This window comes from Pollicipes pollicipes, unplaced genomic scaffold, assembly GCF_011947565.3.
Source record: "Pollicipes pollicipes isolate AB1234 unplaced genomic scaffold, Ppol_2.1 Scaffold_7261;HRSCAF=8764_pilon_pilon_pilon, whole genome shotgun sequence".
Classification (NCBI taxonomy): domain Eukaryota; kingdom Metazoa; phylum Arthropoda; class Thecostraca; order Pollicipedomorpha; family Pollicipedidae; genus Pollicipes; species Pollicipes pollicipes.
The window spans coordinates 12956811-12977671 of record NW_023597054.1 but is presented as its reverse complement, the minus strand read 5'-3'; the positions used below and the strand labels follow the sequence as shown (position 1 = coordinate 12977671).

The 20861-nt window shown below is 63.4% G+C and overlaps 2 protein-coding genes across 3 annotated transcripts in view; one reads left to right on the top strand and one right to left on the bottom strand.

Moving 5' to 3' along the window:
- Window positions 1-1082: 1082 nt before the first annotated feature.
- On the top strand, window positions 1083-9736 carry LOC119113094 (dystroglycan). The gene is made up of 12 exons (XM_037237425.1): window positions 1083-1227; window positions 1893-2051; window positions 2284-2423; window positions 2853-3008; window positions 3563-3760; window positions 4425-4559; window positions 5059-5357; window positions 5695-5872; window positions 6289-6468; window positions 7587-7814; window positions 8243-8422; window positions 8807-9736. The coding sequence occupies exons 1-12, from the start codon at window positions 1203-1205 to the stop codon at window positions 9734-9736; spliced, it is 2808 nt and encodes a 935-aa protein (XP_037093320.1). The 5' UTR covers window positions 1083-1202.
- A 2033-nt stretch (window positions 9737-11769) lies between these two features.
- The window catches only part of LOC119111948 (A disintegrin and metalloproteinase with thrombospondin motifs 9), a 34889-nt gene continuing 25797 nt past the window's right edge, over window positions 11770-20861 (bottom strand). For both annotated transcript variants that reach the window (XM_037235841.1, XM_037235842.1), the window contains 8 exons: window positions 19495-19665; window positions 17308-17499; window positions 14855-15016; window positions 14205-14380; window positions 13519-13664; window positions 12898-13094; window positions 12338-12440; window positions 11770-11943 (listed from right to left, as the gene is read on the bottom strand). In XM_037235841.1, the coding sequence (XP_037091736.1) occupies window positions 12345-12440; window positions 12898-13094; window positions 13519-13664; window positions 14205-14380; window positions 14855-15016; window positions 17308-17499; window positions 19495-19665 (1140 nt within the window). In that variant the 3' untranslated portion in view covers window positions 11770-11943; window positions 12338-12344. The remainder of the gene's footprint in view (window positions 11944-12337; window positions 12441-12897; window positions 13095-13518; window positions 13665-14204; window positions 14381-14854; window positions 15017-17307; window positions 17500-19494; window positions 19666-20861) is intronic.

Below are 20861 nucleotides of genomic sequence, written 5' to 3'. Positions count from 1 at the left end.
AGCTGGCGCCGCTCAGACGCCGCGGGCGGACGGCGGCCTCTGATGCCGCCGACCTCGCTCACTGCCCGGCAGCACGCTCGCCGGGGGTCGCTGCGATGACGGAGTGAGCTGGCAGACGACCGCGGCCGGGTTGGGCGGGGCAGTAACCCGTCGGCACGTCGGATGGGGCAGTCACCGACCGTGTCAGCGGACGATGAAGTCGTACGACTCCGAGACGGACCTTCTGCCCCCCCCCCCCCCTCAAGACCACACTGTTGTTCGCGGTGTGGGGCGACGCCGCCGGTTTGTCCGCAAGCACGGTGGATGGCGAGCCTTCAGCGTTCGGCAGTTGTCTAATATCCGCCGGCCGGCCGCGCTTCCCAGACCGCACGGCGCCGCATTCCGCCCTGTCGCTCGACCCGGCCTTCCCCTCTGCAGCGGCTGTGGCGGGCGGGGTGGTGGCGGCGGGGCATCCTCGCCTCTGTGGTGAACGCTGGCGGCCGCGACGCCGCCGCCGAGCCGCTGTAATCGATCCGTCTGTCGGCGGCCGATTGGCCCCGCTCCGACCCCGCGCTGCCTTGTTACCCGCCAGCCACAGATGCGCCGGCCTCGGCTGGGGACCGTCACGGGGGCGGCAGCACGCTCGCCCGCGCGCCGGCCGGATCGCCGGCGGCGCGCGCGGGCAGGCCGATGCTGTGCCAGGTGTCGGGGCGTGGTGGCTGTTTTCACACGACGCACCGCTGCGGGGGACACGTGTGCGCGTGTGCCGTTCGCGCCATGTTGGTGCAGTTGCTCGGTCGCTCGGCGTGCCTCCGCGTAGACGGTTGTTGTCGGCGGAGCAAGTGCGCATGCCGTCCCGTGCTGTAGCAAGTGTTCCGATTGTTTGTGTTGTGTCGCTGTCTCGCGCCCGCCACACTGGCTGGGGCGACGAGTGTTTACACGTATATGCCGAGGGCCGCCGCCTGATCACGCCCGATGCCTGTCGGTGCTCCGTCGGCGGTCGGTCGGCGGACGCCCCGCACGTGTGCGCCGTCTGACGGCCGTCTGCCGCCCGTTCTCAGGTGGGCGGCGCCACGGCCGACGCGCCGCTGCCCGGCTGGCTGACGTTCGACGCCGGCGCGCGCGCCTTCACCGGCGTGCCGCTGCCGGCCGAGCTGGGGCCGCACCTGGTGACCGTGACGGCACGCGGCCGCCGCCCGCACAGCCGCGCCAAGGACCGCTTCATGGTCGACGTGGTGCTCGAGAGCGGTGAGTGGATGCGGTGGCCGCCCGGCCCGGCCCGGCCCGTCCGCCGTGTGCCAGTGGGCCCGGCGCCAGCGGGCACCCGGCCGCCGGTGGTCGGCTGACGTTGCCGGGGCAAACCCGCCGCACCTGGGCGGGATTGGCGCGGCCGCGCTTGCGGAAGTGCCGCGACGGGGCCCCGCTGCGATGATACCAGGGTTTGGGTAGGTGACGTCGTGTTTGCTGCGAACCCGACGCAGCACACGGTCGGCTGTGTGGTTCGTCCACATTGGGTGACTCATTGAACTGCGGTGACTCGCACCCGAGCTGACAGCCCCCCCCCCCCGCTCCCACCCACCTCCACTCACTTTGCTCGTCAAACCTTTGTGGTGCCTGGCACCGGCGGCCGCGGGGTAGGGTCGGTCGGTGTCAAATGCAAGTTGCAGTCTGGTATGCGTTGGACGATTGCTGCAGCTGATACAGAACTTACGGGTGGGTGGCTGCACGCAGTATTTTTTGGGCTAACGTTCGAATGTGTTTTGATCCATGGCCGGATGTTCCGTTTGTGCGAGGGATTCAGGGATGCGAGGGCTGGGATGCTGTGCGTGCGTGCGTGCACGCGCGCTGCTGGATCCGTTTTAGAGTGGTGTGGCGCGTTCGGCCGAGGCTGACCTGCCACGCGTCTGCTGCAGACTCGGGGCACGCCGGCGCGCCGCTGGACTGGGACGAGGACAGCGGCGAGCTGAGCTGCGCCGATGGCAGCGCCTCCACCGTCGTCGCTCTGTACTTCGACGTCGCGCCGCAGACGCTGGATGGCGCTGCGCGCCTGCGCATGCTGCGGGCACTGGCCGGTGAGTGACACCGCAGCCGAGACTGCGGGCCGGAGGGCTGATGTCACATTGGGCAGGAGCCTCAGATGGGGACCCTCATGCCTCAGATGGGGATGAAGACGCCAATGACGTCATAAGCGCGCGCTATTTCTGGCGCCGCACCGAGCGCACAGTCACTGCACACCTGCCGGATCGGCTCGGCTCGCCACCCTGCTGACATGCCTTGTGACGTCATGGCTGACGCGTTCGACAGCGGCCGTGCACGTGGAGCCGGAGGTGATGCACGTAACGTCGCACAGCGGTGCCATGCCTCTGGAGGATGAGAGCGTGCTGGAAGCGGGCGCTGGCAGCCACACCAGACAGTCCCGCCAGCTCACCGTCTTCTCGTGGAAGGTAACTGGACAAGCTTTGTTGGCGTATTTTCCGGGCGCTTCGGCTGCAGAGGTCATTTTATGGGGAGGCTATACGGCAATGCTGCATATCTTCGGTGTTTCTCTAATTCCCATCTCGTCGCCCTGCGTAGGGCTTTTAGTTTTTGATTGTTTATTGTTCTGTTGCGCATACGTTATGCCACATTCTATATTGACACTTGTTTGCCATACATACCCCGGCAATGATGTTGCAACCCTCCGGCACGAAGGTTTGCTGCCAGGACATAGTGTCAGGTTTCGCGCAGGAGTAAGTGCTCCAGAGCTGTCCAGGTAGCTGCCTAGCTTATCCCACCGAAGCCCACTGGGACATGATAAACCAGTCAGACGGCCGAGCCGGTTCTCCCGCTGCGGCACCGGCCGCCGCGCCTCTCACCTCCGCCCGTCCCGACAGGTGGGCTGCTCGGAGCAGGTGCACCCGAACCGGCGGCGCTCCGTGCAGGCAGTGCAGGCAGACCTGCGCATGGAGCGGCTGGCAGCGGCCGCCGACCGACCGGCCGTCGGCTGGCTGATGTACGCCCGGCAGCCGACCGGCCGCCACCGCAGACAGGTGAGGCTCCGGCCGCCAGTACAGACAGGTGAGGCTCCGGCCTCCACCGCATACAGGTGAGGCTCCGGCCTCCACCGCAGACAGGTGAGGCTCCGACCTCCACCGCTGACAGGTGAGGCTCCGGCCTCCACCGCAGACAGGTGAGGCTCCGCCCTCCACCGCAGACAGGTGAGGCTCCGGCCTCCACCGCAGACACGTGGGCCTCCGGCCTCCACCGCAGACAGGTGAGGCTTCGGCCTCCACCGCAGACAGGTGAGGCTCCGCCCTCCACCGCAGACAGGTGAGGCTCCGATCGACGCTCGCCGGCAGCCGGCAATCTTCGGTTCTATGCTGCTGGTGTGCGGTCTCTGTTTGTTGTCCTCGTGTTGTCCGCATCACGCAGCGGTGTGGTCTCGGCACCCTGTGGCGATCGGCCAACAGCGGTTAACCGCTCTCGCTGTAGTTCGCTGTGTTGCGGGACTCTGGCTCGGTGTGCCCCCCCCCCCCCCTCCCCCTCGCTGCGCCGCCGTGCTGCGAGCCGTCCGACACGTCTCCAGACTACACCTTGCCAACAGGTGGACGGCTCTGGAGACTTCGGCGATGACGATTATGACTACAACTACGACGACAACTACGACTACGGCGACCCGGTGACGCACGTGGTGCCGCCGCTGGCGTCGCCGACGTTCTCCGGGCCGCCGGCGTCGCCCGCCTACCCGCCGCCGCGCGTCACGGCCTCCGCCGTCTGGCCGCGGGTCAGCACTCCGATCCCGGTACGTCGCCGTGTCCGGGCGGTTGTGAGCACAGCGCGTCTATCTGCGACTGTGTGAGCGCTGGGCGCCGCCGCTCCTGTCGTGTGGCGCGGCGTCGCTGTGACCGCGGCCGTGTGGCGCGGCGTCGCTCTGACTGCAGCCGTGTGGCGCAGCGTCGCTCTGACTGCAGCCGTGTGGCGCGGGTCCCTCTGGCTGCAGCCGTGTGGCGCGGCGTCGCTCTGACTGCAGCCGTGTGGCGCGGGTCCCTCTGACTGCAGCCGTGTGGCGCAGCGTCGCTCTGACTGCAGCCGTGTGGCGCGGGTCCCTCTGGCTGCAGCCGTGTGGCGCAGCGTCGCTTTGACTGCAGCCGTGTGGCGCGGGTCCCTCTGGCTGCAGCCGTGTGGCGCGGCGTCGCTCTGACTGCAGCCGTGTGGCGCGGGTCCCTCTGGCTGCAGCCGTGTGGAGCGGCGTCGCTCCGACTGCAGCCGTGTGGCGCGGCGTCGCTCTGACTGCAGCCGTGTGGCGCGGCGTCGCTTTGACTGCGGCCGTGTGGCGCGGCGTCGCTCTGACTGCAGCCGTGTGGCGCGGCGTCGCTCTGACTGCAGCCGTGTGGCGCGGCGTCGCCCTGACTGCAGCCGTGTGGCGCGGCGTCGCTCTGACTGCAGCCGTGTGGCGGGCCCGGCAGGTGGCAGCGGTGCCGACGCGGTACTATCCGGACTCGCTGCAGCCCAGCCGCACGGACGACGGGCCGCTGTGGCCGCCGGCGCGCGAGACCAGCGGGCTCGAGTCGTCCATGAACGCCCCCGGCGGACGTGTCGAGGTGAGGTCCAGCGCTGGCGGCGGCGCCGGCTGGCTCGCCACGACCACCGTCACTGGCGGCCAGCCGGCTGTGGGCGGGGCTGGCGGCGGCGGGCGGGCCTCTGACTGCCGAGCGCCAGGGAGAGCGCCAGATCGGCCAACATGGCTGAGGCCAACATGGCTGCATACATGGCTGAGGCCAACGCGCCGGCCGGTGACAAGGCTGTGACGTCTTGGGTTGAGAGGTCGTCACCGACATCGCGATCTATTGTAACCAATCATGGTGATAGGGAATCGGTATGATCGTGATGACTCGAGGTGTTGTCTGTAAGCACGCTCATCTACCCATCGATGCATTCTCACATCTGCGGGCGCCCATCCGTCATGTCCTCCGCCGACATGTCCCCAGAGAGCCGCATTCTCCACTGTTGTGTGCCCGCGCGTGTTGTAGCTAATGTTCGCCTCCTAGCCGCTATGAAGCCTTCTCGCCGCTGAGCGGCTGACGCTTGCGCGGCCGCCAGGCGACGGCCCGGCTGCCGGGCGGTGTGCTGGTGACGCCGTCCGTGCCGCTGCCACCCGGCGAAGAGACGATCTCCGTGGGCGCGCGCAACTTCAGGCCGCTCCTGCAGCGGCGCATGCGCAAGCTGCTGCTGGTGGCCGGCAAGGAGTTCCGGCTGCGCGTACCCGAGGAGACGTTCCAGGACCTGGAGTCGGGCGGCACGCGCCAGCTGCACCTCTCGCTGAAGAAGACCAGTGGCCAGGAGTTGGACGACTCGGACTGGATCCAGTTCGATGCCGCGAAGCAGGAGATCTACGGCCTGTGAGTGGAGCGAGCGGGCGCGGTTGTGGGCGTGGGCTGCGGCCTGCGAGAGCTTCTCAGTCTGACTGCGGGGAGGGAGGGAGGGGGAAGGAAGGGGGGAGGGGGGGGGGGGGTCAGCGCAGCCCAGAGCGCCTGCCACGTCACCCGTGGGAATGTCTCGCTATGTGTGGGATCGGCAAGGGGAGCGCAGATCCGACTCAAGCTCAGATTCGGCTCCGGAGCGTAGGTGGGGGACGTCTCTTTCAGACGCGGCTTGCGTGAGTAACCCCTGGCGGCCGGTCCCGCAGCGGCGAGCCGTGTCCGCGCGCGCCCCCGACGCCGCTCCCCTCGTCGGCAGGCCCAAAGAGGAGCACATCGGCGAGTACCAGTTCGAGCTGACCGCGATGGATGCGGAGGGCGCCTCGGCGTCCGACCAGCTGGCTGTGGCCGTGCGGCTCTACCAGCAGTGGCGCGCCATCAACCACCGCTTCCACCTGCAACTCAAGATGCTGCGTCCGCGCGACTTCCCCGTCACGGTCAGCGGCGGAGACGGCGGCGCGCGCCGGAGACTGACCGCGTGTCACGGGTCGATGCCTGAGTGTGATGGTCTTTGCTGATGCTGCATTCGCGTTGCCAGTGATAACTGGCTGATTTCAGTAGGTTTGTGTGGGACGTCACGTTTTGTTGTATTCAAAGTAGTGAAGAACTTAAGGAAGTGCGCGTGTTGGAACTTGAGTGGCCACGTCGTATGGCATTGCTAAAGCACGCGTTCGCGTTATCGAAGGCGTTGTCAGTTTAAGGTCCCGTTCAGTTTTCCTATGGCTTGCGCTCTATTTTCAAAGTGTAAAATATCGCCGAGCTGCTCGCCCGTCCGCGTGGTACACAGCCGCACACGCAGCGGTCGGATGGTACCGTGCGTCACCGCCGCACCCGTGTGTCGTCGGCCGCGCAGGTGGACTGGGAGCTCCTGCTGCTGCGCAAGCTGGCAGACATGTTCGGCCAGACCTCCACCTCCAGCCTGCTGGTGTACGACGTGCGTGCCATGCTCGGCGGCTCCGTCCGCATCGCCTGGGTCAACGACACCATCAGCACGCACCGCTGCGACCAGCTCGCCCTCTCGCGCATCGCCTCGGTACGTCCGGTGTCCCTCACGCGCGCTGGCTGTGCGTGGGCCGGCATCTTCCTTGCATTGTTTTGAGTCTTCGTCTCGTCGTCTTACATTGCGTTTTATTCGTGCCTGTATTGCGCAGGTCCCCCCTGCATAGTTTGCCCCTCCCCCGCCTCCCTTTCCCCACCCGTCTGCGCACGCTGTTCCACACCGGTCCGCCAACGGCTGGACGCGCACCCTGTCCGGGCCTCCCCCCAGTCCGTTACCAGGCTGGAGGCGGCCCCGTCCCTCGGCGGCCGGCCGCTCATAGTGCGCCGTCCTGGTTTGCCGTGTCGCTACAGCCTAATAAACATGGCGGCGGCCAGCTGACCTCTGATCGAGGATCGGGACGGCCGGTGGCGACGGACTCCGTTAAATATTTATCGCCCTGACCCAATCGCATGTGTGGTCCCCAATCTGAGCGTCGATTCGGCAAACGTTCACGGCTGTGGCTCGGATACAGCGGATTTGCAGCGGTCTGGTTCCCGAGCGGTCCCGCGACGAATGCCATCCCGTCCGCTTCAACGGCATGTGCTTCGCGTGACGGCTGGGGGGCGCGTCTGCTTACGTTATGCTAGACAGCTGGTGCGGCCCGCTGCCGTGTTATGGTTTCGTCTGTAGCCGCTGGTTCGCATAGTCTTCTATTGTATGTTTAGGAAGTGTGATTTCGAGTGTTTGAGGGAGGCGGCGTCGTGCCCAGCGTTTGGACAGATGAGGGCTTGTTTTCTGGCCTGACTCGGCCGACCAGTCAGCTGTTCCAAATGTGAAGATGGCTTCCTGGTTCTCTTAACCGGGAGGCAGGCGTGATGTTAAACAGCGGTGAGGCCCGCGACATGGCTGACTGGCGATAACCGGACGACGTGAAGACGTCGGATGTGATCCAAACCGGCACGGTGCTGTGTCTCGAGCGCGTGCTGTTCATGACGAGAGCGACACCTTAACCCTGACACCACCCTCAGCACGGCTCACAGGTTGAGGATCGTGCTGTCTCGTCGACACGCCATGTCCCAGTGACGTCTTCCTCAGCACCCTGCCGCGTGTTCCCGTCGGTATGTTCGTCACACCGCGCCCGCTCCCGGTCACCAGCCTGCCGTGCTCCGCAGCACCTGGTGGGCAAGAACGGCGAGCCGACAGCCGAGCTGCGCAAGGTGCTGGCGCCCGAGTTCGGCGCGCAGCGCGTGCGGCTGGAGCTGCTGAACGTGTGCCACGGCGTGCTGCTGACGTCGGTGCCCACCCCGGCCACCGAGGAGCCGGACCAGAACGTGCCGCCCATCCGGCGCCAACCCGTTGACCGGATCACGGCCAGCGTCGGCAGGCTGCTCAAACAGCAGGCGAGTGCTCGGAAGCAGGGTTCTCCGACTGCCGGCGGGCGCGCAGCAGGTCTTCAGACTGGCCGGTGGCCGTCTTGCCGGGTTGTTGAAGTGCAGACCGGGGTGCGCCGCGTTCGCTCCAATGGCGGTCCTGAGTCCCCGGCCTGCCAGCAGCATCTCGTGGTGTAACTGGTGACCACTTCAGACGGCTGCGGCCGAGTCCGTGGGCCGTGGGAAGGACGTCACCAGACGTGGGCTGGTGGCGTCGGTCCGGACCGTCGCCCCCGCTCTCGACCGACGCGCCGGCGACTCGCGATCGCACCGTCTCCATCTCAGTCGCACGCCTCGTTCGGTGCGACAGCTGCCACCTCTGTTGCCGTGGGACGAGCTGCGCATGCTCCGCCCAGTGACCGGAGACGGCGGCCGTGACCGTCCCGCTCTCCCCGCAGGTGCCGGCGGACGCGTTTTTCGACATGGAGGACGGCAACGCGCGCGAGATGGAGCTGCGCCTGCTGACCAGCGAGCGTCAGCTGGTACCGCGCGAGAGCTGGCTCCGCTTCGAGCCCAAGAACCAGGAGTTCATCGGCCTGCCCCTGGACAAGGACGTGGGACGCTCGCACTACCACCTGGTGAGGCTCACACTACCACCCTGCTCGCCGACGCAGTGCGGTGGTCACCGAGCAGGCGGAAGCTCGTAGGTGGCATGGCGGCGGAGATTGCTCGAGGTGTTGTGCTGGCTGTAATACTGCTAGTGGTCGTGTCGCTGCGTGGTGTCTTTGGCGTCCGAATTGTATTGTCATGCTCGAATTCCGTTAGATACGCTGCCCCAAACGTACCGCGGCAGGAGGTCGCAGCACGGCACCGGTCAAGCTGGTGACGACGATGACGTGGGTCGCTGCCGTGTCGTACCGTACGCTGTGTTTCGGTCTGGCTGCCGTCCGATGCTCGTGCTGTGTCTGTGCGGGCGCCGCTGCTGCACATGGGCTCTGTATGACGCTGCTCCCGTCTGGCAGGAGTGCATCGACAGCGGCGGCCTCACGGTGTCCGACTCGATCGAGGTGGTGGTGCAGCCGCGCGACGACGCCAAACAGCACACGGTCGAGTTCGGCGTCACGCTCGACAACGACTTCCGCAAGTTCAGCCGCGACCCCATGCAGAAGAAGCGGCTCATGGAGAAGCTGGCCGAGCTTCTCGGCGACGGCGACACAGACGCCATGCTGGTGCACGACATCCGCGAGGGCTCTGTCGTCTTCTCCTGGTTCAACGAATCGCTGCCGACGGACGAGTGCGCCGACGCCGACATCCACGCGCTGCGCGAGGCGCTGCTGGACGACGCGCAGCAGGTGACGCCACGCGCCGTGCAGGCGCTCGGGCCCGACTTCCGGCTGACGGCGGCCGAGGTGACGCCGCGCGGCATCTGCCTGGCGCGGCGCACGCCGACCACGGCGGCGGCGCCGCCCGCGGCCGCGCCAGGCCCGCTGGACGAGCAGGCGCCCGAGAGCAAGGGCGACGAGTACCTAGTGACGTTCATCATCCCGGCCGTGGTGATCGCCGCTATGCTGCTGATCGCCGGCCTGGTGGCGTGCGTGCTGTACCGCGCGCGCCGGCGCGGCAAGATGACCATGACCGACAACGGCACGTACGTCAGCCGCGGCATCCCCGTCATCTTCTCCGACGAGTTAGAGGACCGCATGGAGAAGAGTGCCAAGACGCCCGTGATCCTGACGCACGAGCGGCCGCCCGAACCGCCCACCTACCCGGCCGATGGCGCGCCGTCGCCGGCTACGCCGATGCTGGACGAGCACGGCGAGGCAGCCGGCGGCGGCGGCGAGGACACGCCGTACGAACGGCCGCCCCCGCTGGCCGGGGCCGAGGCTGGTCGCGGCGGCCGCGCCAAGCCCGTGCCCAACTACCGGCAGCCGCCGCCGTACGTGCCGCCCTAGCGGCGCGGCCGGCCGGCGGGCGGCGCCGCGCCGCGCGCCCTGTGATATGCGCCCGCCGAGCTTACAGCGCCGCCCCCTCCTCTAGAGAAATCTCCGCCGCGCGAGGCGCCGGCGCGCGCGGCCGCCGCGCCGCCGATATCATTCCTGTAGTGCGAGTCCGACCCGACCTTGGTTACCGCTTTTCGTCGTTTGTGCCGGCCGCCGCCGCCGTCGGCAGGGCTTGTGTAGTGGCCGCGAGCGCGCGTGGACGCAGGACAGGACGCGCGCCGCGCCGGTGTGGTGCGGGCCCGGGCTGCCATATCAGGCTCTGGTCACGAGCGTCGCCCAGCAGGGCATTCAGTATTGGCGTGTGTGCGAGTGTGAGCGGACAGTGGCGGGCGGCGGGCCCGCCGCGCGCCGTCCGAGTCGCACCGCTCCCTGGGGAGAGATTACCTGGATATGCCAAAATACACGTTGATTGTGCACCTGTGATGTCAACCTGGCCAGGGTCGTCACGTGCGGCATGCGCGGCAGGTCAGGCCGTGCGTCGTCCCTAGCCAGGTTCAAGGTAGCATTCTCTCCGAATGGCGTCGGGCTTGCCCCCAGAGCATTGGGACACCACGTTGTCAGCGGGCGGGGCTGGTTCAAGCACGTAGCTGGCGCGTCGACGCCCATTTCGAACTGAAGGCAAGTGATCGGTAGCTGCGCCTGCGTCACTTTTGGGCTGTGTGACTGACGGGGAGACGCGATGTACTGCGCCCGGACCAGACGTGCGCCGCTTTGGCCGCGACGGGACTAGTGTGATCGCCTGGGCTTTGGGAACTACTGTGCATCTGTAAAACATGGTGACAATAGACCCAGAGCGCGTTTTGAATTAGTTACCGATCGTTTTCTATGCCTTTAGGTTGAGCCAGGTCAGTGGAGTTTACATTTACACCCTGCGCGCAAGCTGCTCGGGAACCCGGGCTGGAGATTCTGCGTATCCAGACCACCTCCAGGCCCTCCAGAAATCACCAACAGGTTGACGTTTGGAGCAAGGATGTTTGCTAGATGTTTGCATCGTCGAAGGGCTCTGGGCCGCTAGCTTTGATGGCAGATTTCGAACAATACCAGAAACCTTCGCCAGAAGGGCCGTGATGCGCGTCTCCTATTCCGATCCTTTCCATCTCGCACTTCCTCTCAGTCGAACGTACCATGCAGACACCTTACATATATTACTGCGTCTGGCCTCAGTAGAGGCGGCAGCGCGAGTCCCCTCCCGTACTGAAGCAGGGCGGGAGTACAGCCGGCCACAGCGGCATGGTCCACAGCACAGTCGTATGGCAGTTATCGGTTCGGCGCGCGGGCACGCAGAAGACCTGGCGCGGGCAGCGGGCGCGGCACAGGCGGGGCCGGCGTCTCGCAGACGCGGAGCGCCGGCCGCCGGCCCGAAATGCGCGCCGCACGCGCGGCCGACGTCGCCAAAAGCGGCGGTTTCAGCACCAGCGTGGCGCGGCAGCTGACGGCCTATGCAGCGTTATGGACAAAGCGCATGGCGAAGCCGAGATAAGTTAGAGAATGTGATGGTACATGACACGACACCGATCCACCAGCTGGCCGTCAACGGGCGGCGGGGCGCGCCCGTCACCTCCGCCGCCGCGCCGCGGGCCACTCGAGTACTGCCGCACCGCCACCCGTCGCCGCAGCGCCATCTGCCGCTGACTAGCTCCACTGGCAGTGATACGACGTCACAATGAGATTCGAGCGCGCGGAGGCGGCTGGTCGTGGGCTGGGTCCGCGCGGCGCACCGGTCCGTCGGCACGCGGCGCAGCTTCTCCTCGCCGTAGCACCGGGGCGCCGCCACACCGGGAGCGCCGCCACACCTAGGGCGCCGCCACATGGGGGGCGCCGCCACACCGAGGGCGCCGCCACACCGAGGGCGCCGCCACACTGGGGGCGCCGCCACACCGGGGGCGCCGCCACACCGAGGGCACCGCCACACGGGGGCGCCGCCACACCGAAGGCGCCACCACGCCGGAGGCGCCGCAGCACCCGGGAGGCGGGACGGCGGGGCAGTGCGGCGCGGCGCGCCCCGCCTCTCTCAGTCTCGGCGGCCCGCCGGGCGAGGGGTGGGTAGCTGCCGGCCGCGGCGTGGGCCGCCGTCGTCGGCGCGTGACTAGGCGCTCCTCTAACGGTGAGATGTGCGCGAGGTATGTACAGATGAAAGACCGGTAATTGCCGCTACAGCCCTGGGGGGATGGGTGGGGGGGGGGGGGGGGGGGTCATTGCGAGCCGCACCACGGATATGGGTACGGTTCCAACAGCTTTATTCGCAAGCAGAGCGCTTCCATCGCAAACAAAGCATTTTCAATGTGACTACCATGAACTCATCATGGAAAGTGCACTGTGAAACTTTTCTTTGCTGACAATATTTTGTTTTCACGTGACCTGAGCCCTATCATGCCATCAAAAGGAGCACTGAGTGTTCCGGCGCCGTCGTCCGATCGGCCCAGGTGAAAGCCTGCCGGGAACACAAGACTTAAGACTCTGGGGTGACAGGGCGAAATCAGCGAGACCAGCCCGTACCGGGGCATTGCCAGGGCCGACACGTGGAAGCTGGGACGCGCTTGTGCACGGGCTCACCTGGAGGTCAGGGGGGCGCGACGTCTAGTTTTATGCCGCCAGGCGAATCGGCGCGACACGTGCCGCAGTAGCCGCCACACGTGCCCTTCACCACTGTCCGGTCCTGCGAGGTCAGCAGCACCGCGCGAGGTCAGAGGGACGCGCAGCCGGGTAAGGCGGCCGGCTCTAAATAAGCGGTCACGTGGAATACTGCGACTGCAAAAGGTCTCACGGTAAGCATAGTAGGCTGGTGCTGAAGACAAGAAGACATGCCCTTTATCGGAGTCCTTGGACCTACCTTAACGCAGGTGTTGGTTAGTTTTCCATACTTATCAAGAACATGGGAGTACTCACCTTGACCACGCGTTTGCTTGTCACTGACCTATCGTGACCACCGTGACAGAACGCTATCTGCAACTAATCACGCATTGCTCAACGACTCGGCGGACATTTTTACTTCATGGGCTGAGCACGCGGTACCGGAAGTTTACACCGGCGCGTAAGACCTAGCGGTCCCTCTCCTGACCACACCGCGCTGCACCACGCCGCCCCGCCCGCGCTCGCGCTCGCGCACAGCTCACCCTATTCTTGGTGATGCGAACGGTGGGCTTGTTGCCGACACCGACCCAGTTTGTGGTGGAGGCCACGCGCAGGCCCGTGCCGCTCAGGTTGATGCCGAACCTGCCTTGCGGACAGCCGGACGACGAGTAGCAGTCGCCGGCCTCACCGAAGTGCACTGGTCGTCCGCGCCGCTGCTGCGCGAACGAAAAGTCGCGCGCTGCCGGAAGACGTGATGGTCTCAGTAGAAGGGGGCCTAGGGGGGGGGGGGGGGCACGAACACAGCATAATGTAAACAGGGCTCTGACGGACTGCGCAAAGCCAATTGAGTTTAATGTTGCCGGTGCTGCCGGGGAGCGTGACAGAGCGCAGTGACGGAGCCACCAACTAAAAAGCTTGTTTGAAAGCAATAGGCGCGAGCTAGAGTTTGAGCTCTGGAATTCGTGTATGTAACGCCACAATGCAGAAAAAGAAAAATGGCGCACGACTGAGCGATGTGAAATAAGCATGGAGGCACGGCACAGAGTTCCTTGGCTCGTCCAAGGCGCCTCAGATTCCCAGCGTTGCAAAGGGCGGCACCGCTACGGCGACCTACACGCGCCACGTTCGTGCCATTCGTGGTGCCGGCCGCGGCCCGTGCTCACGGATGATGTTGAGGGAGGTGATGTTGAGCCGGACCCTGGTGAACACGGTCAGGCCGGCGTGCGGGCTACGAGACTGGACACACTTGCGGCAGCGGGCGCTGCTCACGCGGCTGCCGTTGTAGGGACACGTCTCCGGGTTCAGCAGGCTGGGGACAGCGAGCACATACACAGCGGGTCATTTCTTTTGCTGCAGACAGACGATCAGACGAAACGGAAAACCAGTTCAGAGGCTGTTTTGTAGGGCGACCTGACGTGATCACATCACGTCATCACGTCTTCTTGGACGACCTGACGTGATTTGTGTTTTATAGGACCACCTGACGTGATAAGATCAAGTCGATCTGCATAAGAACCTGACGTTTTTTTTTGCAGATCGAGCATCTAAATAAGCATGGTTGTATAAGCACTGAACTGCGCTGAGGAAGCAAAGATTGCGCAGATACGATTTTCTACAACATTATGCGGCGCGTGCCTAGCCGCCGAAGCTGATGCATCGATAGGAACAGACAATGCGCCATGAATTTAGAACATTCAAGACGTCAATACGGGACATTCGGAACAGAATAACGTATGACAGCTGCAGCAATGAATTCACAGCTCTCTCCGCTGCAGGAAAGAGTTCCGCTTGAGATCATTCTCTATGGGGCGCTGCTCCGGCCCCACCAGTGCCGCCACCAGGTGCCCACCGTTTCTCGTCGATCTCGGCGAAGTTTGAGTAGAAGTCGTTGGGCTTGGACGGCAGGGTGAGGTACTCGACCGGCGGCTGCGAGCCGTTCATGCCGTGGCAGTAGATGGAGATGTTGGCGCCGGCCACCATCAGGTAGTATTCGCCGTCCGACAGCTGCCGGCGCTTCTCCCGAACCTGAGGTGGCGCGGCCGGCACACGTTGAAGTTAGCAGATGGTGCACGGCAAACCGTCTGACCTCATGACGACCACATCTAACCAAGCTTTCAAACCACATGGTGACCTTTCCAACCAGACCTGATACACAGGTATACAACTCGACATGAAATCGGGATGATACTTTGTGACGCTCAAAAGTATTACGTGAGCCCATGAACCAGACTAAGGCATCATCGGGAACCAGGGATGCAATCACATTACGGGCAATACTCACTGGTTCGGCACAAGTAACTGGGGGAGATTGGATATCCCGTTTCAGCACAGGATACCTGATTCAGTGCTGATTCAAGCTCTGGACAGGAACAGGAATGCCACCCACCTCTGCGCAAGAGCTGGAGAGTACCAAAGGCGCAAAAAGCACCAGCCATCTCGGCAAAAGAGCGGACCAATCCCGTCCACCCGGGCGCAGAAGGGAGCGAGAGCAGCACCCACCTCCGCGCAGGAGAGAGGTCCGCAGGGGCGCCGGTTGCACCGCTTGCGGCGCCGCGGCCGCTCCGACTTGAGGCAGTGGCGGCGAGACACCCGCTTGCCCCTGGCGTTCATGCAGCGAACCGTTCTGTTCTTGAGCCCGTAGCGGCCGCATGACTCGGAGCACTGCGGACCCAGAGAGCTGGGTCAGGGCAGGGGCGGCCGGCTCGGGCGGGCCAGAGAGGGGCAGGTCAGGTCAGATTGGACCCTAGAGAGCGGGGGAAGGGTAGGAGCACCCGGCTCGGGGCGGGCCAGAGAGGGGCGGGTCAGGTCAGGCTGGGCCCCAGAGAGCGGGGGCAGGGCAGGAGCGGCCGGCTCGGGGCGGGCCAGAGATAGGCAGGTCAGGTCAGGCTGAACCCCAGAGAGCGGGGGCAGGGAAGGAGCAGCCGGCTCGGGGCGGGCCAGAGAGGGGCGGGTCAGGTCAGGCTGGACCCCAGAGAGCCGGGGTCAGGGCAGGAGTGACCGGCTCGGGGCGGGCCAGAGATAGGCAGGTCAGGTCAGGCTGGACCCCAGAGAGCCGGGGTCAGGGCAGGAGTGACCGGCTCGGGGCGGGCCAGAGATAGGCAGGTCAGGTCAGAATGGACCACAGAGAGCGGGAGTCAGGGCAGGAGCGGCCGGCTCGGGGCGGGCCAGAGATAGGCAGGTCAGGTCAGGCTGGACCCCAGAGAGCGGGGGCAGGACAGGAGCGGCCGGCTCGGGGCGGGCCAGAGGGGCCGGTCAGGTCAGGCTGGACCCCAGAGAGAGATTATTCAATTCAGGGTGCGTTGGGAGAAAGGCGTCAGGGCAGGGTGACCTGGCGGGGGAAAAGGTTGCATCAGGATAAGCCGGAGAGGTAGGCAGGGAGGGAGGGAGGGCGACATATGGGGATAAAAGGGTTGGGTGATGGAGTCGGCAGTTGCTCTGCCGACATCTCCGCCTTAATTTGCAGACATGGACGCTATTGCAAGCAAATAAAAGGGTTTGGGTTAAATCACGTGAGGACATGGCGACATGACTTCACGAGGGCTGTACATGAATGAACGACTGCAGACTGCTGTAAATGATGGTTGTAATGGCTGTGCATGACTGTGAGCGGCTGCAGACTGCTGTAGATGACAGTTGCAAGAGCTGTACATGACTGTGAATGACTGTAGAGTGTTGTAGATGATGGTTGTAAGGGCTGTACATGACTGTGAACGACTGTAGAGTGCTGTAGATGATGGTTGTAATGGCTGTACATGACTGTGAGCGGCTGCAGACTGCTGTAGATGATGGTTGTAATAACTGTACATGACTGTGAGCGGCTGCAGACTGCTGTAGATGATGGTTGTAATGACTGTGCATGACTGTGACCGGCTGCAAACTGCTGCAGATGATGGTTGTAATGGCTGTACATGACTGTGAGCAGCTGCAGACTCCTGTAGATGATGGCTGTAATGACTGTACATGACTATGAGCGGTTGCAGACTGCTGTAGGTGATGGTTGTAATGGCTGTACATGACTGTGAGCGGCTGCAAACTTCTGTAGATGATGGTTGTAATGGCTGTACATGACTGCGAGCAGCCGCAGACTCCTGTAGATGATGGTTGTAAGGGTTGTGCATGACTGTGAGCGGCTGTAGACTGCTGCAGATGATGGTTGTAATGGCTGTAGATGGCCGCAAACGTGTTCACTGTCAACCGTGTCCGTCGCTGCGGACGTCATTACACCTTCCTGTGCTGCTCCACGAGGATGCATCAGCCCAATTACTAGGACTTGCAACACAACCATGAACAATAGCGCATGCCACTAGGGGGATAACTTTCGCCTCCATACAAACTCGGGAAGACGGAAAATATAGGTACAGGACACTCAAAATGCATGCGACGATTCCAACATGCGTTCAATAGATACAAAGTGAAGAAGTCGTGACGGACGACGGACAACTCGCTCTTGTGACAGCCACAACACCAAGAGCGTGATGGGAACATGCTCAAAAAGACAATACGAACATCAGGTAATATGTATCACCAAATTCATGATCGCGAAATACACCAACACGCCAAATATACGCTCCGCTGGTGAAAATGAGTCTAATATGCACCGACCGCAGAAATACAACGAAGCGGCGCAAAAAGGCGGCGTCATAAACGGACAGTGTGACATGCGAAGACATCTCGACAAACGGCACCAACCTACTCGGCCGTTGATGTGCATTCGTTCGCAACGGCTGAAAACAGGCATGGGTAAGACTTCGCCTGTTGCGCGTTCCCTGCACCTACACCGCAACGAGCAAACATGCAGTCAAAATACACCATCCCACGCGTCTACACAAATGCGCCTCGACAAGCTCGCGCCGCCACCACTGTACAGCAGCCGCTGCACACTGTCTCGCCAGGTGACCCTGCCCAGGGCGGGCGGCCGGCGCGGCGCGCGGCTTCAGTCAGCGCCCACCCACCTGGGACCACTCCCCGGCCTTCCAGCGGTGTCGGGCGGAGCAGGAGCGGTGGCACTTGCGCGCCGAGCGGGGCCGGCGAGCGGGCGGGCAGAGCGCGGCGGCCGCAGGCTCCGGGTCGAGCCAACCGAACATGTTGAGTCGGTGGCAGGACAGCTGCCGGTACTGCACGCCCAAGCCGCACGACCTGGAGCACTGGCGTCCGCGCGCCGCACGAGGCCCATGCGCTCTGTCACCCAGCCGTCCGCACCCAGCGCGGCACGCGTCAGCCCCTCCCGCTGACAAGTACCCGGACACGCGCCCGGCGCGGAGTGGCGACCGCCGCCGCCACGAACCACGGTCAGCGATAAGGGGGGAGGGATGGGGGAGCGGAGGGACGAAGAGGCGAACGGAGGGAGAACGGAGGAATGGAGAAACGAGGGAACAGGGAGAGAGGGGACGGGGAGAAAGGGAAAGGGAGGGATAGAGAGGGAGAGCATTTAAAGAGGAAGTAACGGGAAAAACGAATAAAGACACCCGGTGAAATAATTAAGGCGCGAACACGCACAGTGGTTTCTAACAACCCTGTTCATTCAGCACAGAAGAAAACCTATTTATCAGATGACGTCTGAACTGGCCCCAAACATCAGCATGCGACAACACTTGTACAACGTCTTGTTCTACATCACTGCGCATTGCCATGCCCATCTCATTCATGCCGGTGCAGTGGTCATTAGGTATGACTAGACTCTAAGAGGTATGCATGCTGGTGCAGCCTGTAGGGTATGTGTGGTGAATGACGTTAGCTTGAATGCGCACCCTTCCCTGCATTTCCTCGTGTCGGCAGCAGCCAAGAGTTATCACCAAAGCAAACAGCCTGCTGGCCTGCGCCATTTGTACCACATGCGGGGGTGCCTGAGCTCAGTACATCACAGATCCCGCACCAACAATCATTTCATTCACCTACCAACGACTTCGTAAACATGGGCTAACATTACACGACGAGCCATACAGAGACAAAGGTTCGCTGAGATTTGAACTGGGGACCATCGTCGCTGAGCTGCCCCACAGCGTGCGCAGCCGCGCTGAGGTCACTGGCATATGAATGGTGTGATGCTCGCGACGCTACAGCGTCCACCGAACCCCCAAAGCCTCTGTTCGGACTGGTCGCGCACAGCACTACAGGTGGCCGTCGGCGGTGGGCCGTGCCGCCGCCCGGAGTCGGCCGGTGCGCGGAGACAAGGCATTCCCCTCCTGAGGCCCAGATGATGCCATCATGCACGCGGCACTACCTGCCGGTCCCCATCCGCGTCCGGGGTCTGTGCGCATGTGTACGGAGCGGCAGCGGACCCCGCACAGTGCGGGGTCATGCTCGCCGCGCAGCAGACCCACATGGGCTGCGGTCGTCGTGAGTCTCAGGAAAGCCAGACGCCATCGCCGCCAACCGGCACCGCAGCATTCAACAGGCACCGCCATGGTCAACAAGTCCATCACGGCCAACAGACACCGCAGCGTATAACAGGCACCGCCGCGGTCGACAGGCACCACCGCGATCAACAGGCACCACCGCGGTCAACAAGCATTATTTTCCCCAGCGGATAATGACAGGCAAGACACAGGCACAGCGCATCGCGCGGGCACGCAACAGAAGGGACAGCAGGGCTGCGTATACATGCAGCGCACTGTAGTCTTCATTCACGGCGATGGCAAACGGTAGGTGCTTGTTCTTATCCACGTAATCCGTGTGCGCTGATATAATTATGGCGCCATCACTCACAAACCCGGTAAACCGCGTGTACAACTGAGCACCTCGTCACCACCAGGCATCCAGCCAGCCATCCGTGTTCCCGGCAACACTATCAGCGCAGCCCGTGAGGCTAACATCAGCCGCCAGACACCCACCACCTCTCGCTCTACCACACGTCCCCGGTGCTGATGAGGCCGCATCAGACCCGTCACCACCACAGCTGCGGACATGTCACCGGCGTCGAAGCCGACCCGTCCACCGTGCCCGTTAGCAGCGCGAGCCCGCAGCCCGGGAAAGCAGACGGGGACGGGTGCCAAGGCGGGGCACGGTGCCGAGAGCGCCGCCCGAGCAGAGCAGCGCGGCCGCATGCAGCTCTAGAGAAGGCGCCGCCACCGGGCGGTCACTACCGTGCCGAGAGAAACAGCAAGGGAGAGGGGAGAAAGAGCGAGCGGGGGTGACATCACCTCGGACCAGGCGGTCGGCACCCATCGGAACGGACAGGGCCGGCGACGACAGCGCCGCTTGGCGCGCGGCTTGCGCTCTGTGCAGTAGCCGTGCGCCACTGTCCTGCCGCTGGCCGCGTTCACGCAAGCCACCGCGCGCACTTTGAACCCGGCGTCGCACCTTTGCGAACACTGAAAACACGGACAGCAGCGGGCGTATAGACAGGGAGCCGCCGCGGGCCGCAGCGGCGGAGAGCGGGGACCAGCGCGGCGGCGGCAGAGCACACGTCAGCCGGAACACAGGGCAGTGGTGGGTGTGTTAAGCACACAGGGAACGGCAGGATAGTGACAGGCGTGAGGATGAAAGCGGCGTGGCACGAATCAGCTGACAAAACAGTAGCGGGCATCAGAGAGGCCGTGACATCTCGCCAAAACAGTGATTGTGGAGAGGGAATGGATGCAGACGGTTATGCCGCTGTAGGGAAGTAAAGGAACGACGCCAGGACGGATGTTCAGAGGAAGCCTTAGAGCTTTTCTCCAGCAAGGAGTTCGTAGCTTACCAGCGTGGGGTTGATAAGGGTGGAGGAGAGAGTGCTGCAGCGGACTATCAGCAAACGCATACAAGCCAAAACTGTAGATCACGCGTGCCCTTGGGCAACACACAGCGCGTATAGCGGTAGCCAGAGCACAGATCAACCACCGGCTAAACAGGGAGCGGCGCGGCGCGATTTGTGGCAGGGCACGCCACAAAGCTTCAGTGCAATCACGACGGAGACGGAGGGAAAACGGCATCGGCTTCAGCTTACGCAACGTTCGGATTGCTTCCAAACTCAGCAGGCTTGAGGAAAGTGCACATCAGTGATAATGAGCGTCTCTTTGTTCTCCTGAGGCCATTGCTGCACTGAAAAGACAAGCCTTACCCTCTGGATGTGAAATACAAAAACACGTTACCAAAGAGCGGTGCGGCGATCAGGACCAATTGCTTCCGTTTTTATGCGGTAGGCTGGGCTAAATTATACCACATGCGCATTTGGAGAATATCTGATGGTAAACGCTGTACGTCATCAGGTAACTGATAAAATAAGAATACAGCAAATTGAGCCAAAGCCGTGAGATCGGTATGCAAATCAATGTAGGAATAACATTCTCGACGAACGAAATCTACATGCGTGTCTGGGCAGGCGGCAGAGACAAAAGAAGTCTACAAGAGTGCCATCCGTGCAATAAAAGCATCGTTGTATTCAACACAAGTGTCGATGCAGTGCATGAACTAATACATCCTACATTATTAATGCCCGTCCATGTGATAGATTAATGCATTCTTTCCGGTGCTGAGGATGCAAGTCAACGTTTAAAACGGAGAGGAGGCAGGAAACACGGAAAACACA

What these genes read in the sequence shown, in the direction of transcription:
- LOC119113094 (XM_037237425.1), top strand. Translation starts at nt 1,203, where the DNA reads ATGGTCGACGTGGTGCTCGAGAGCG. An exon ending in TCACCGTCTTCTCGTGGAAG is followed by an intron (nt 2,424 to 2,852) that starts GTAACTGGACAA and finishes CCGTCCCGACAG; the next exon opens with GTGGGCTGCTCGGAGCAGGT. An exon ending in CCCCCGGCGGACGTGTCGAG is followed by an intron (nt 4,560 to 5,058) that starts GTGAGGTCCAGC and finishes CGCGGCCGCCAG; the next exon opens with GCGACGGCCCGGCTGCCGGG.